Source organism: Capra hircus, chromosome 10 (genome assembly GCF_001704415.2).
Source record: "Capra hircus breed San Clemente chromosome 10, ASM170441v1, whole genome shotgun sequence".
Taxonomy (NCBI): Eukaryota; Metazoa; Chordata; class Mammalia; order Artiodactyla; family Bovidae; genus Capra; species Capra hircus.
The window spans coordinates 69,074,862-69,091,948 of record NC_030817.1 but is presented as its reverse complement, the minus strand read 5'-3'; the positions used below and the strand labels follow the sequence as shown (position 1 = coordinate 69,091,948).

At 35.1% G+C, this 17,087-nt stretch overlaps 1 protein-coding gene across 2 annotated transcripts in view; it reads left to right on the top strand.

Moving 5' to 3' along the window:
- Positions 1 to 15,804, top strand: part of SPRED1 (sprouty related EVH1 domain containing 1) — a 123,028-nt gene extending 107,224 nt beyond the window's left edge. For both annotated transcript variants that reach the window (XM_018054478.1, XM_018054479.1), the window contains 3 exons: positions 3,408 to 3,560; positions 9,168 to 9,269; positions 11,960 to 15,804. In XM_018054478.1, coding sequence (XP_017909967.1) covers positions 3,408 to 3,560; positions 9,168 to 9,269; positions 11,960 to 12,610 — 906 coding nt within the window. In that variant the 3' untranslated portion in view covers positions 12,611 to 15,804. The remainder of the gene's footprint in view (positions 1 to 3,407; positions 3,561 to 9,167; positions 9,270 to 11,959) is intronic.

Here is a 17,087-nt window from a genome sequence, read left to right as displayed (position 1 = left end):
TCCTTTCTAGTCTGTATAAAAAATTGGCATCATAGTTTTAAATCTTTAATTGAAGTCTACCATCTTTTCATGTATTTATTATGTTTCTTTTTCCTGTGAAATAAACTAGACTTTATCTTGTATCTCAGTGCTTCTAGGGTGAGAGAGCTCATTTCTATGGATTGCATAAATTGTTTATCTTATGAAAACATTCCTCAGACAGTAATGATTCTCTGCCCTCTATTTTCCAGTGTGCATAGGGCTCCCCAACAGAACTTTGATAACTGGATACCTTATAAGGATTCTGAGTAGGAAAACCAACAAATTTTCATGCCTAAACTTTCACGAGGCAATCATTTAGAAACCTGCTAAAATAAGACAGGCAAAAGAGATAATGAAAGCTTGCATTAAAAGAGTAGCTAAGTGGGTATGGAGAAGAGAAAATGGATTTGAAAAACACTCAGAATTTTAGCTTGTTTTTGAAAATTATTTTATTTTATTCACCAAAAGAGATGTTCTGCCTGAATCCAATACTACGATTTTACATGAAAATAAAGGGAGAAAGTGTATATATTTTAAAAGAAACCCACCTTACAAAAAGTGAACAAGCTCTTGAAAATTGGAAAAGCATTCATAATCATACTCAGGAATAGAATTAGCATTCATTTTATATCCTTTAAATCTTTTATCTTTTCACGCTTAAAATATTGTAAATATAATTTTATATATGGACTTTTTAGCATTAAGTAATTCTCCACAATTTAGATATTATTCATAAGCCTAATTTCAAATGACCACTCATTACGTTAAGTGGACATACCATAATTTACATAACCATCCCCTTAATTTGGGACATTAAAGTTGTTTCTTCATTTTTTACTATTAAAATATTTTCTGAGGAAAATATTTTATGCCTAAAGCTCTTTCCATTTAGTACATTTTTTTTCTTTACTAGATCGAGTAAATGGTCAAAATGTATACATGTTTTTAAAGCTTTTGATATATTTTATTAAAAGTGCTATTCAGAAATGGTTGGCCCAGATTTTACTCCTGTGTATAGAATTAGCAGTGAATGAGAATGACCATTCTCCTATCACCGTTTTTTTTTTTAACTTCGTCAGCTTAACATACATCTAAATTTAAGCTTGCTGAAAGAGATACAGTTAAGTAGTAGAAAAATGCCCTTTTTCCGTTAAAGATTCTCTACAAATGTTAGTTTCTCACAATTCACAGATAGTATATCCCTTATTGTAGATTGTAGACTGTACATATTCAAACAGTGAAGGTTTATTTGTTTCACCAGACTCCTGAAAGATGTTTTAGTTATTTTATTAACTGAGACACTTTAAGGTGTATAGCTGTAAATTTACTGTGTAGTATGAAATAATTCTATAGGTTAATTCCAAGTAGTTTGGTAAGCATTTAATAGTTGAACTAAATCATTTATTACCCAACTATCATCCACATGTTTATTTGTTTAATAATGAAATAATGCTTTTTATATTTCCCTTTAAAAATGTACTTAATCAAAAGGAAATGTATTTACTGTTTAATGTACAGAATATAAGTATAATTAACCTTAGTCATACAGTAAAACACTGAGTCATGAAACCATTTTATATTTGTTCAGATACATATTATTAAGTAAGTTTTATTTTATAGTTGTTAAATGACTTCCGTTAGATTAGAATGCAGTAAAGACAACCTGATCCAAATAGTTGTCACCATAAAAAGCATAATTACTTCATGACCATTCCTGATACTATGACTAACACTGCAATTTGTGCTTATTTATAGTTTTTACTCTTTGAGTTATCTCAGCTGACCCTGAGATTTTTATTGTACAAATATTGTACCCACTTTATAATAAAAAGGAATTGTGATTTAGAAAAGTCAGTTGCTAAAATCTTATACCCTAGGTGGATAAGATAGGGTTTCAACCTAGGCCCTTTCTCTAAACCTTTCTGTTGCTCTTATTGTTTTCGTTTATTCAAGTTGTTTATGATTTTTGACAATTACTTGGGTCATTTATTTTGAAAACTCTCTGGAACAAATATATTTCCTGAATTTTTTTTATTCTCAACTTTTATCATGAATTTTGAAAGAATGTTTGCTGGATACCATTATCTAGCCAACTCCTTTGCAGTAACTGAGCATTGTCATAACACAGGGGACAACTATTAGGAAAATTATATAAAAATAGCAATTAACTGGGTTTGGCACAGTTAGTTTTCAGTAGACAGTAGATTCTCAGATACATTTTTAAAGTTTAATTGACTACTTCCTGATAAAATAGCAGCTTTTAGTTTTCAGAGCATTTTTGTATATATTATCTCACTAAATCCTTACAATAGTCCATGTAATAAAACTGTGTAGGTATTATGATTATTTAATAATTGAAAAAATCTAGTTCCAGAGAAATAAAATGTTACAAAACTATTTTGTTTCAGAGCAAGGTCCATTATGTGCATTTATAAATTTATAATATCTTGCCATTTAATGAGTTTTATTGTTTAATTTTAAAGTAAGCCAAATTTTAATGTTTTTATTTTTATAAAATAGATTGTAAAGGTTTCTCCTTTTAAAAATATTAGCCCTGTTATGATTACTATGAATATTTTAGAATGAGGCAGTAAAAGTATTACTGTCATTTTACTTGGTTGTCACTGTTTCTTCCCAGATAACTATATACTAATGGGAAAAATAATAGCAAGTAGTTATCTCATTTCTTAAAAGAAAAGAAACAAAACTTTCTCAGGACTTTCTGTTTTCTGATGTGCTAAGTTTCACTTATTCAGTATTTATTTCACAGAAATATTGTTTATGAAATTTCAAAGCATTTCATTCATGACTGTGATTGATTGACATATCTCCTTCCCTGAGTCTTGTGTATGATTTGAATCCTTCTAAGTAATCCATAAATTCAGGCTAATAATTCATTCCCTTATTGAACAAGATCATAGACTACTATCTACCTTCTTTGACCCCTCATATCATACAGTACAGTCTTTGGTACTGTGTAAAAAACAGTTTTCAAAGAAAATTTTCAAAGTGACAATTCTACTGATTTGCATTTTCTTCCTCATAATTTCTTCACTTTTTGTGTACGTATTACTTTTAGTTATAATTAACAGCTTTACTATAACCAGATACATCTCACATGGTATGGTTAGCCTTCTGATTCATCCTATATTGTTTTCTATAAGACAGTCTATTTTGCTCATAAACTTGAGTTTTGTTTTTTTTTAATTCATATTCTTTCATTTTGACATGGCTTCATAATGTGTATTTTATTTTTGGGAAACTGCCATACACAGTGATGTTGCTACATATTGACCAACTTGCTGAATTCTTGTTAGTGAAGGTATTTTGTTTTGTTGCTGTTTTTGTATTCTGGCAACTAATGAGTTGGGGATTGTTCTCATTAGGCAGCTGAAGAAGATACTTCCAGTTCTCTAGTGAAAGATCATCTTTTCCATCAAGATACCGTGGTTACCAGTGAGCCTTACAGAAGCTCAAGACCCTCTCCCTTTGAAGGTCTAAATGCCAGAAGTGTCTACCTGCGAAGCCAAGCCAATCAGGTGAGAAAATAATCTTTTCCAGCATCAGGGTCTTTTCCAGTGAGTCTGACTAGAAGCCTGACTAGAAGCTTATCACTTTTGTGGATCTTGTTAAAAGATATAGTTTTTGGTTTCATGATACTCTCCATTAATTTCCTGCTTTCAATTTCATTGATTCCTACACTAATTCTTATTGTTTCTTTTCTTTACCTTACTTTGATTGAATCTTCTTTTTCTCATTTCCCAAGGTTCAGTTCAGTTCAGTCCAGTCACTCAGTCATGTCCGACTCTTTGTGACCCCGCGGACTGTAGCACGCCAGGCTTCCCTCTCCATCACCAGCTCTTGGAACGTATGCAAACTAATGTCCATCGAGTCGATGATGCCATCCAACCATCTCATCCTCTGTCATCCCCTTCTCCTCTTGCCTTCAATCTTTCCCAGCATCAGGGTCTTTTCCAATGAGTCAGTTCTTCACATCAGGTGGCCAAAGTATTGACGTTTCAGCTTCAGCATCAGTCCTTCCAATGAATATTCAGGACTGATTTCCTTTAGGATGGACTGGTTGGATTTCCTTATAGTCCAAGGGACTCTCAAGGGTCTTCACCACCACCACAGTTCAAAAGCATCAGTTCTCCAGTGCTCAGCTATATTTATAGTCCAACTGTCAATCCATACATGACTACTGGAAAAACTATAGCTTTGACTAGATGGACCTTTGTTGACAAAGTAATGTCTCTGCTTTTTAATATGCTGTCTAGGTTGGTCATAGCTTTTCTTCCATAGAGCAAGCGTCTTTTAATTTCATGGCTGCAGTCACTATCTGCAGTGATTTTGGAGCCCAGAAAAATAAAGTCTGTCACTATTTCCATTGTTTCCCCATTCATTTGCCATGAAGTGATGGGACTGAATGCCATGATTTTAGTTTTCTGGATGTTGAGTTTTAAGTCAACGTTTTCACTCTCTCACTTTCCATTAAGAAGCTGTTTACTTCGCTTTCTTCACTTCCTCATCTGCATATCTGAGGCTATTGATATTTCTCCTGGCAATCTTGATTCCAGTTTGTACTTCATCCAGCCCAGCATTTCTCATGATGTACTCTGCACATAAGTTAAATAAGCAGGGTGACAATATACAGTACTCCTTTCCCTATTTGGAACCAGTCTGGTGTTCCATGTCCAGTTCTAACTGTTGCTTCCTGACCTGCAAACAGATTTCTCAGGAGGCGGGTCAGGTGGTCTGGTATTCCCATCTCTTGAAGAATTTTACACAGTTTGTTGTGTTCCACACAGTTTGTTGTGTTCCACACAGTCAAAGGCTTCAGCATAGTCAATAAAGCAGAAGTAGATGTTTTTCTGGAACTCTCTTGCTTTTTCGATGATCTAACAAATGTTTGCAGTTTGATCCCTGGTTCCTCTGCCTTTCCTAAATCCAGCTTGAACATCTGGAAGTTCATGGTTCATGTGCCGTTGAAGCCTGGCTTAGAGAATTTTAAGCATTACTTTGCTAGTGTGTGAGATGAATGTAATTGTGTGGTAGTTTGAACAATTAAGGTAGAAACTTTGATTATTAATTTTAGATCTTCTTTGCTAAAAATATATTCAATGCTATAAATTTCCCTCTGTGCACTGCTATCACTGTATCCCACAGCATTTGATACATTGTGTTTCATTTCTTTTTAGTTCAAAATACCTTTGATTTCTCTTGAGATTTCTTCTTTGACCCATGTTTTTAGAACTGTGTTGCTTAGCTGCTACTTGTTTGGGAATTTTCCAGGTATCCTCTTATTGGATTCTAGTTTAATTCCTCTGATCTGAGAACACAGATCACAGATACAACACAGATTTGTATGATTTCTACTCTTTTAAGTTTGTTAAGCTCCATTTTATGTCCCAGACTGGTCTGTCTTGGTTAATGTTCCATGTAAGCTTAAGAAAATATGTATTCTGCTCTTGTTAGATGAAGTTTTCTTTAAATGTCATTGTATCCACTTGTTTGAAAGTATTGTTTCATTCACCTCTGTGCTTACTGATTAAGCTTGCTGAGTCTGTCCATTTCTGAAAGAGGGATATTGAAGTTTCCAGCTATGGTAATTGGTACATCCATTTCCTTGCAGTTTTACCAGTTGTTGCCTCATGTAACTTGATGCTGTGTTTTTAAGCACATACACATTAAAGATTATGTCTTCATGGGGGATTTAACCCCTGCATTATATAATGCCCTTCTTTATCACTGGTAATTTTCCTTGCTTTGAAGCTCCCTCTGTCTGTATTTGTATTTTCTTTTGGCTAGTGGTAGCATGGTATATTATACTTCATTCGTTTACTTTTCCTTTAACAACACTAAACTGCTTTACAGATAGTGGGTGAACTCTATATTAGCAGTAATCCTAATTCCTCCTTCCATTTCTTCTATCATTGCTGTCATCCATTTCACTTTATATGCGTATACCTGTATATGTATAGGTATGTAAATATATGCTGATTTTTGAGCAAACCTCTCTCTTAGCTCAATTAAGAATAAGAAAATTAAAAGTTTATATTATTTTCCCTTGTTTCTCCTAAAATGTTCTTCCATTGACATGTAGATCCAGGTTTCTGACCTATATTATTTTCCTTCTCTCTAAAGAACCTCTGTTGACATTTCTTATAAGGCAGGTCTGCCAGCAAGAAATTTCCTCAATTTTTGTTGCCTAAGAAAGTCTTTCTCTCTCACTTTTTGAAAACTGATCTTTTTTTAATTTAAGGTTTGTTTTCACTTAATAGCTTATACCTCTTAATCCCCTTATTACATGTTGCTGGCCCCTTCCCTGTCCCCACTGATAGCCACTCATTTGTTTTCCGTATCTGTGAATTTATTTATTTTCTGTCGTGTACAATATTGTGTTAAATTTTTTAGATTCCACATATAAGTGATGTCATACAGTATTTGTTTTTCTCTGCCTGACTTATTTTACTTAGTGAAATAACCCTCCAAGTTTACCTATATTGGTGCACAGGTCAAATTTCCATTCTTTTTTTTCATGACTGAGTAGTATTCCTTTGTGTGTGTGTGTGTGTGTGTGTGTGTGTGCGTGCGTGTGTGCACGCGCGTGTGCATGCGCGCGTGTGTACGAACACACCACATCTTATCCATTTGTCTGTTGATGGACACTTGTTTTCATATCTTGGCAATTGTAAATAATGCTGCTATGACCATTCCCTTGTGGCTCAGCTTGTAAAGAATCTACCTCCAATGCAGGAGACCTGGGTTCAGTCCCTGGGTTGGGAAGATCCCCTGGAGAAGGGAAAGGTACTGCTGCTGCTGCTAAGTCGCTTCAGCTGTGTCCGACTCTGTGTGACTCCATAGATGGCAGCCCACCAGGCTTCCCCATCCCTGGGATTCTCCAGGCAAGAATACTGGAGTGGGTTGCCATTTCCTTCTCCAATGCATGAAAGTGAAAAGGGAGAGTGAAGTCACTCAGTCGTATCCAACTCTCAGCGACCCCATGGAATGCAGCCTACCAGGCTCCTCCGTCCATGGATTTTCCAGGCAAGAGTACTGGAGTGGGGTGCCATTGCCTTCTCCGAGGGAAAGGCTACCCACTCCATTATTCTGGCCTCAGAATTCCATGGACTGTATAATCCATCGGATTGCAAAGAGTTGGACACAACTGAGCGACTTTAACTTTCACATGAATATTGGGATGCATATATCTTTTTGAGTTAGTGTTTTTGTTTCTTTCAGATATTTACTCAGAAGTGGAATTGTTGGATCATATGGTAGCTCTATTTTTAATCATTTGAGAAACCTTCATACTCTTTTCCACAGTGGTTGCACCAATACATTGCCACCAGTCTTCTTCACTTTTGAAGGATAATTTTACAGGGTACAGAATTCTAGGTTGGAGGACTTTTTCTCTTACCACTTTAACTATTTCACTTCACTCTTCTTGTTTACATGGTTTCCGCAAAGAAGTCCAATGTAATTATTCTTTAAAAGTAAATTATTTTTCCTCTGGCATCTTTCAGAATTTTTTTTATCTTTGTTTTTTTTTATAGTTTGAAAATTACATGCTTAGATGCTTTTCTTTTCTTTTTCATTTTCTTGCTCGATATTCTCTGAGTTTCTTGGATCTGTGACTTGACATCTGACATTAATTTGGGTAAATTCTTAGTCATTATTATTTCATGTATTTCTTTTGTTATTTTCATTCTTTTCTTCTTCTGATCATTCTGTCTTGTGTATATGTACAAAATTACACATTTTTTAATTCTTCTACCATTTTTAAATATTCTGTTCTTTTTTTCCCCACTTTTTGTTCTCTTTCCTTTCAATTTTGGAAATTGTTATATTCACATACTCAGAGGTTTTTTACTCAGCCATGTCCAGTCTACTAGGCTCATCAAATGTATTCTTCATTCTCTTAGTGCTTTTGATCTCTAGCATTGGGGAAGGGCCGGCGGTTGTATTCTTTATTAGGATTTCTGGCTCTCTGTTTGCATTGCTCATTTGTTTTTGTATTCTATCTTGCTTTATATTTTAGAGTGCTTAGCATATTGATCATAGTTGTTTAAAATTCCTAGTCTGCTGTTTCTAATATCCCTGTCATATCTGGTTCTGCTGCTTTTTGTGACATTTCAGAATATATTTTTGCATTTTGGTGTGTTTTTTAATATTTTTTTGATTGCTAGACATAATGTGCTGGGTAAAGGAACTGCTGTAAATAAGCCTTTAGTGATACAGTGGAAAAGTGTGTGAGAAAAGAAAGCATTCTATGGTTATGATTAGGTATCAGTCTTTAAGTCTAAGGTTTTCCCTCTGGATTGTGCATTTCAATTATATATATATATTTTTTCTCCCCCTTTAGGTGAATCAGGTGGTTTGAGATGACAAGGGTTGGGTATATATCCCTTCCTGACTCTGATAATACCATAGTAGGTCAGGCTCTGGTTCATTAGTGTTTCCTGAGGACAAGTCTTGTTACAAAGAGTGTTGCAGCACATTTCATAATGGTTCTTTCTCTCCTCTCCATGCTGGAAGCATGCAGGGATTTTTCTGATATTTACTGTGTAAACTTGGTTGAGCTGTTAGAGGTAAACTGACAGAAGCTTGCGGACGGACGTCACAATTACTGCCTTCCCCCTCCCCTAGGAGTGTTTAACTCCCGGTTGTCTATCCTGAGCCTCCAGCAATTTGTCAATTACAGTTGAGATTTTTTTTTTTTTTTCCTACCCTGACACTGGTTTCCATGGTGATCTCTACTCATGAGTCTCTGCAGTCTTAGGGGTGGGGTTTGTCCTGTCTTCCTCTTTCATGGATCTAAGAAGAGTTGTTGATATTTTTATTGTTATTCCACTTTTTTTATTTGTAATTGCAGCAGAATGGCAACTTCCAGCTCCTTACATGCTGAAACTGAAACCAGAAGTGAAGTGTGTGCTACTTTTAAAATTTCATTTTAAATGTATTGAGAAAGATCTGAGTTTAAATAATAAACAGGATGACTCAATAATACTTTATATTAAAACCATTTTGAAAAACCTTACTACTAATAGATTATGGAGTTTTGAAATACACATATATAGTTTCACTAAAAATAAAATAAGAAATGTGTTCTTTTGTCACTTAACTAGGAATTGTTTGTATTTTAGATAATGTTCAGTCATCCAGGCCTAGACATTCAGGACAGAAGTCTAGAATATGGACAGCGGCAAATGCCCAAGGAAAGTGGAGGCCTGAAGTCCCAAAATAAGGTAAGAAATCTTAGTTCTATCCTCTGCTTTGGCATATAACTAATTAACATATGAGTGAAATTTCCAGTCTTTCTAATTCTCCATGTAGTTGAATTGTACTAGAGTTATTTTTTAGTGTTATAAACTTGCTTATTTTTTATATATACTTATAAACCTCATTACTTAAATTTCCTCCAGATTTCTGGTTTGAGTCTGGGAGATTGTCACAGTGTGTTTATCACCAGTAGGAACTGTTGTAACTTTCTGCATCCATCACTCCATCGATAGTCCACACATGGGATTTTTTTAGCCACAATTCCAAATGTCTGGAGAATGAAAGTTTGGAAGCCCAACCTAGATCATGGGCTTACTTACAAACTAGTCACTGTGTCTTGTCACACTAGTCGCTTGTATGGGTGAAGGGAAGGGTCATTTTGATTTATGCCTAAAAGATGTACTTTCCCCCCTAGCCTGAAACAGCCTACCGGAAAGGTGAGAGAGTATGGTGTGCTTTTCGGTCATTTTCAGAGGCTTGTATAGCCAAACTATGAATATGTGTACTTTGCGTTAGTTTGCTAGGGCTGTCATAACAAAATACCACAGAGTGCCTTGAACAGCAAAAACGTATTTGCACACAGTTCTGCAAACTGGAAGTCCAAGATCAAGGTGTTGATGCATTTGGGTTCTTTCATGGCCTTTCTCCTTGGCTTGTCAGTGGTCACCTTCTGATTGTGTTCCTTTTTTTCTCTTTACATACACATTTCTGGTGTCTCACTCTCTGTGTGTCCAAATTTCCTCTTCTTATAAGGACACCAGTCAAATTGGATTAAGGCCTACCCCAAGGACCTTAGTTTAATCACTTTTTTAAAGGCTCTATTTCCAAATGCAGTCACATTCTGAGATACTGGGATTGAGGCCTCAACATATGAAATTGGAGGAAACACAATTCAGCTCATAATGTTCTACCCTCTCTGGTCCCTCTTCTCACATGCAAAATATATTCACCTCATCATAACACTCTGAAAGACTTAACCCATTCTATTTTTTAAATATAAATTTATTTGTTTTAATTGGAGGCTACTTATTTTACAATACTGTATTGGTTTTGCTATACATTGACATAAATCCGCCACGGATGTACATGTGTTTCCCATCCTGAACCCCCCTCCCACACTTAACCCATTCTAGTACCATCTCTAGGTCCAGTGTGTGCGTACTAAGTCACTTCAGTCTTGTCCGACTGTTTGTGACCCTATGGACTATAACCTACCAGTCTCCTCTGTCCATGGAATTCTCCAGGCAAAAATACTGGAGTGGGTTGCCATGCCCTATTCCAGCGATTCTTCCAACCTAGGGATTAAACCCACTTCTTCTGTCTCCTGCATTGGCAGGTGGGTTCTTTACCAGTAGCACCACCAAGATCTCATCTAAATACCATCTAAGTGTGAGTAAGACTCAGTTTGATTCATCCTGAGGCAAAATTCCTCTGGGCCCTTGAGGGAAGTGGCCCTACTCCCTTGGTGATAGTGTCATTCCTGAGAATTTTCCAGGGCTTCAAGTTCCGGTTCTATTTTGTTTTTAAAATTACACTTCAGTTTATCACTTTCCTCTCATATTTTACTATAAACGGTAAGGAGGAACCAGGCTATATCCTTAGCACTTTTCTTAGAAATTTCTGCTAAATATCCAAATCCATCTCTCACAAATTCTGCCTTCCATGAAACACTAGAATACAATTCCCCCTGCATTCTTTGCCACTTTATAACAAGGGTCGTCTCTCCACCAGCATCCAAGAGTGTATTTATTCCTCGTTTCCATCCAGGACCCTCACCAGAAACGCCTTTAACGTTTGTGTTTCTACCAGGCCTCTCTTCACGATTACCTAGGCTTTTTATAACACTCACCTCAAAACTCATTCAGCCTCTACCCATTATCCAGTTCCAAAGGCATTGCCACACTTTTGTTAGCACAGCATCCCACTCTTTGCTACTGAAATCTGTATGAGTCAGGGTACTCCAGAGAAACAGAACCAACAATATGTGTGTGTGTATATATATATATATATATATATATATATATATATATATATAAAGAGAAAGACATTTACTTTAAGGAATGGCTTATGTGATGTTGTTGTTTAGTCTCTAAGTTATGTCCCACTCCTTTGCAATGCCATGGACTGTAGCCCACCAGGCCCTTTTGTCCATGGGATTTCCTGGGCAAGAATACTGGAGTGGGTTGCCATTTCCTTCTCCAGGGGATCTTCCCAACCAATGGCTCAAACCTACTTCTCTTGCTTGGCAGGTGGGTTCTTTCCCACTGAGCCACCTGGGAAGCCCTCTCTATCTGGGAGGACCTACTTATATGATGACATAGGTACATATTCAAAATCTTCAGAGTAGGCTGTCATGCTTGAAACCCGAGCAAGAGCTGTAGTCTGTATTCAAAGCCAGTGTGCTGGCAGAATTCTTTCCTGCTCTTTCTTGGTCCATCTTTGTATTATTAAAGCCTTGAACTGATTGGATGAGGGCCATCTATGTCATGGAGGATAATCTGTTATGCTTATATAGTCCACTCATTGAAAATGTTAATCTCATCCAAGAAACATCTTCACTTAAACTTGCAAACTAATTGACCAAATATCTGGGCAAGTAGGCAATAAAAGTAATCTTCATTGTTATTATTGAAATTTTCATCTCTTTCATTTTTAGGTCCCTTTGAAATCAATTCGACATGTCAGCTTTCAAGATGAGGATGAGATTGTCAGAATAAACCCTCGCGATATCTTAATACGCCGCTATGCAGACTATAGACATCCCGACATGTGGAAAAATGACCTGGAGAGAGATGATACTGACTCCAGTGTTCAGTTTTCTAAACCAGACAGTAAAAAATCAGACTATCTGTACTCTTGTGGGGATGAAACTAAGTTAAGTTCGCTCAAAGATTCTGTGGTATTTAAGACACAGCCTTCCTCATTAAAATTTAAGAAGTCAAAACGAAGAAAAGAAGATGGTGAACGTTCTCGCTGCGTATACTGCCAGGAAAGGTTTAATCATGAAGAAAATGGCAGGGGAAAATGTCAAGATGCTCCAGACCCTATTAAGAGATGCATATATCAAGTTAGTTGCATGCTCTGTGCAGAGAGCATGTTGTATCATTGTATGTCAGACTCAGAGGGAGATTTCTCTGACCCCTGTTCATGTGACACTAGCGATGACAAGTTCTGCTTACGATGGTTAGCCCTAGTAGCTTTGTCTTTCATTGTACCATGTATGTGCTGCTACGTCCCTTTGAGAATGTGCCATCGTTGTGGTGAGGCGTGTGGGTGCTGTGGTGGGAAACATAAAGCTGCTGGATGAAAGCATCCAGTGATGAAATGAGCTTAAAATCTTTGTGTCCAGGAATTAGCTAACTTGGATTTGTGGAAGCTTTTGGCAAGCATTCTGCAGTCTTGCCTGGTATCCTTGGGGCCACACGTGGAGGAAGCAGAACTCATCGGTTCTTGGCGTTTCACAAATGCTCGCCATGCCTTTTTCCCTGGAGTGCATGGCATGTTTTGTTATAGGTTGTCAAGAATATTTGCAAAAGGAAACCATTTCTGGTTATTGGCAATATAAAGTGAACATAAAATATGATCCAACTAAAAGGGATTAAATTTTTTTGGCATTTTTGTATATTTATGCATTAGATGATGGGACCTTTAAAGGTTTGAATTCATTAAGATATAAACTAAAAGTGCACTAGGGGACAGTTGGATTTCAATCTAAGAAAAGTTAACACTTGGGAATTGTAAGAAGTAAAACAAGTGCAACTAAATCATTTATTAGTTGTTTTTTGAAAGCAGTTTTATGTATAAATAACAAATGTTTATATTTAACTAAATAAAAGGTACGAATTATTACATATAAAGCTTTTCTTCCCCTTCCTAGTTCTGAAGTAGATGTACATATATCTACTGTCACATTCCATTATATTTTGAATATTTTACTCATCTAGTTAATAACGTTTTTATTCCATGTGAATGATTTTATATTTTCATCGTCATTTCCCTTTGGCTACAGTTTATATTGAGTTATATCTGTACATTCTGGTAATCTAAAATTCTTATAAAATATTCTAATAGCCTTGAGTGACCAACTTTTTTTTTTTAAGCACAGATGTAATTGTCTAATGTTATGATGGGAACATAACACTTATTTTTATATAAAAAGAGACTGAGTAAACATTATAGAAAAAGTGAGGTTTTGGGTTGTTTGTTTTGTTTGTGGTATTCAACCAGCAAGTTGTTTTCTTTCAGAATTTCCTCCTTTCAAAAAACTATATTGCATTTACAAATGTTTTACAAGGTGAAAAGTGCAACTGGATAGAGTCAAACAGTTTCCTCCTGAGACTTCCACTTATCATTCTGCTAATCCAGAATATGTTCAGCTGTGTTAATAATATTTTAGCTTAATCCTCAGTGCTTATTGTCACATAACAATGATAACTTTTCTCATTTTATTTAAACTGACCAGAAGCAAAATTATGCTAGTGTGCTAAACTACCCCAGAAAAATATTTAATCCAACATCCTGAATGAAATATCTTATATGTTTAAATTTATTTTCTCTTGCAGAGCATTGTCCTACTGGATGTTTTATTTGCAGAGTAGTTGCATAAATGTTCCAGCAAGCTGTTTAAAGTACTTTGGGGTCAAATTGTCTTTTTTTTTCAAGTGTTACATTGAAACTCTAACCAAGTAAGGGGTTCCTAAAGAACATTCCCTTAAAGGGATAAAGTTGAGAAGTGTGCCTTTTTTTTAATGGCTTGAAGTTTCAGAAATGATCAAAATTAAAATCACACTACTGTTTGAAGCTCATTTTCTATGCAGATTTTAAAATGTCATTTACATAATCATTCTTTTTACATATCACACTTAAAAGCTTGTGTTAGCTTTCTTTCGCCCCAGATTAAACTGAACAATGTACATAACACTGTCTGTCTGTAAAATACTTTTTTTTAAGAAAGCATTTATATTTATATGACAGCTTGAACTGACAACATTGTGTATATAGATCATCTTGAAGTATTATTTCACATTGAAAAGAAGAAAAATATATTGATAACTATAGATGTTATGAAGAAGAGGTTATTTCTAGTTTTGTACTAAAAATCAATTGGTTGAACTAAGTCCAAAACATGACACCGTAGCAGCGGTTTTAAGTCTTATTTTTACTGTTTATATATTTGGATGCTGCTACGCCAGATGATCTTCATCCCTGAAGTTTTCAGCTAAACTTGGTTTCCTAGAATAGACTGTTAACTTTCAAAATTACTTTTTATTGATAAAATGGAAATACTGGTTTTCCTTGTGACTGAATTTTCATATTTGTAAGTGCTGAATTTATAATTCAGGTTTGAGCAGGTGTGAATAACTGAAGAAAATAACTTGCTGGCTATATAGGAAAATGCTGTGGAAATGAACTGTGTATATACTTCTGGGAAGAACAAATTTAATCATTTCTTCTGTTGAGCACTAATCAGTATAGTGCAACTCCTGGTTCTGTACTGTATTTTATATGCAACATATATGCTTTAATATTTTAATGTTTGTGCATTAATATTTTCAATTTGTTTAACCACTTTGCTGCTAAGATCTTTCCGTCCCATCCCCAATTTTTCCTTTACAATTTTTAAACAAGTTTCTTCATTAAAAACTACGGTGATGAAATGGTTTTTATTTTACCTTGAATCTTTATAGTTTAACACACCAAGGCTCCAAATCAGTCTAGAAGGCTAACTCATAGTGTTACCTGAATCCCTTATGTGGAAATTTTCTCTTGAGTAAATTAGAATTATTATGTGAAAATAAATGAATAGGTTAAATTTCTCATTCTTAAACATGTGTATAGATATGTTTGGGAGCATTTTCTCAGTCTGCGTACAGATTTGACACTGCCAATTGGCTTGTCCTCTAAAATCTTTCTTTTCAGTTTTAATCTGATAGTATAAGCAAATGGCTAAGCAAAACTGTTTAAGTAATAGTAAATACCAAAAGTGAAAACAAGATTTTGATCTGATGGCTTGTTCAGAATTAATAATTCTTAAATGATTTTCCTCTGACTTGACAGGGGAATCACTTGATTTCTGAAGAAATACGAGGTATGTAACTTCAGCACCACCTACTGGATGATTTATAGACCATACTTGAGGGTGGCAGTTGGGATCTGACAGTGTTCATCATTACTGCCAGTAAAGGGCTATTTAAGGGGCAGCCACCTCCAAATGGAGAAAGCAGGAATAAGAAATATCTCAAAAGAGCTGTAAAACCAGTCCTTCCCTAATGTGTCTTATTGGTCCTGAAAGATTTTAAGCACTTTTTTTCTTACGTATCCTGTTTTAAATATATATCAATATTTGGAACTGGCAATCAAACTTAATGGATGTGCCGAAGCATTTATAGAACCAATTCTTTTAACTTGTAAAAGCCATTGCTAAAATGGTATTCTTTTCCTCCCATTACCAGTCAGGGAGAACTTTTTAGAAAAAATAAACGTCACTGTATTTCATCATGACAACTTCAGAGAGTGTGTGTGTCTCTGGGATGATATTGGGCAAGGGTTAGAATTTAAAGGGGAAAACTTAAAACTACCTATTTTTATTGGTTATTCAGCAGTGCCTAAAATGAACTTTTGAAGTAATACAAATGCACTTTCAATTCATGTGTATAGTGCCATCTGATATCTTGGGTAAGTCTTGCTTTTTCTTTTTCTCTCCCCAGCCCCTCTTAAGTGAACACCACAGAGATGATTCTTATTATTTATGTCTCCAAAATGCAGGAAACATGTACTTCCCTCCAGATTCAGAGAAGCTTAAGGATGTTTGTTTTATGGAAATTTACTTTAGGTTTTGTGATACACTTTGGAATATGTGTTTTAAGATTGGGTTTTTTATTTTAGCCCAAAGAGACATGAAATATAACATTTTACTACATAAAAATTTGAAAGCTTGTTACCTGGAAAACATAAATTCTTAACTAAATATTCTCGTTCTTGATTTCCAGGATCACATATCTAAGTATATGGGGAAGCACTAGAAACTTGCATCATTGTTGCACCAAAAAAAAAAGAGATTGGTCTATACTCTGCAATAATAGCACCATAAGGTGTTTTTCAGTGAGTCAAAACATCTAAAATCACAGCCTGAGATAATTTATATAAGCCAAAAAAAAATTTTTTTTTAAAGGGCTTTAAGGTATTAAGGTACTGTTTGCCTAGCAGCCAGGTGGTTATAAAACTTTCATATGCTTTGATATACTGATGTTAGCCATTGTTCCTGAAAGCTCCTTAAATTGCATAAGTTGCTAGTTTTGAGATTTTTCAAGAATAATCTAGTTGAAAAGCCTTTGTATTAAAATACACAATAGATTTTTGTGAACATTGCCAGTATGTAGTGTCATTTGCTTTCTATTTTTGACCTCAAAAGTGCCTCACTTGTATATTATTTCCATTGAAAGCTTGACTGCATTCTTTCTAATAAGCAATGAAAAATTGTTTAACTCATGCCATAATGTATCTCCTTAGATATAGTTGACTAGCTTGCCAGTTTGGGATATATAATGTAAATATGCATATATAAGTTTGTAACTGTTTTTGTTACATAATACCCATGTAATTGGACATATCAGATGATATCATAAGAATTTGTTTTAATTACCTGATTAAACCTATCATGAAATATAAAAGGACTTTTTCTTACTCTTCTAGAGGTTAGCAAACTATGAGTTAATAATTCTTAAAGGAGAAAGCATTAATAGAAATGGAAGTTTTTGACCATAATTTTAAGGTGTGTTTTAACT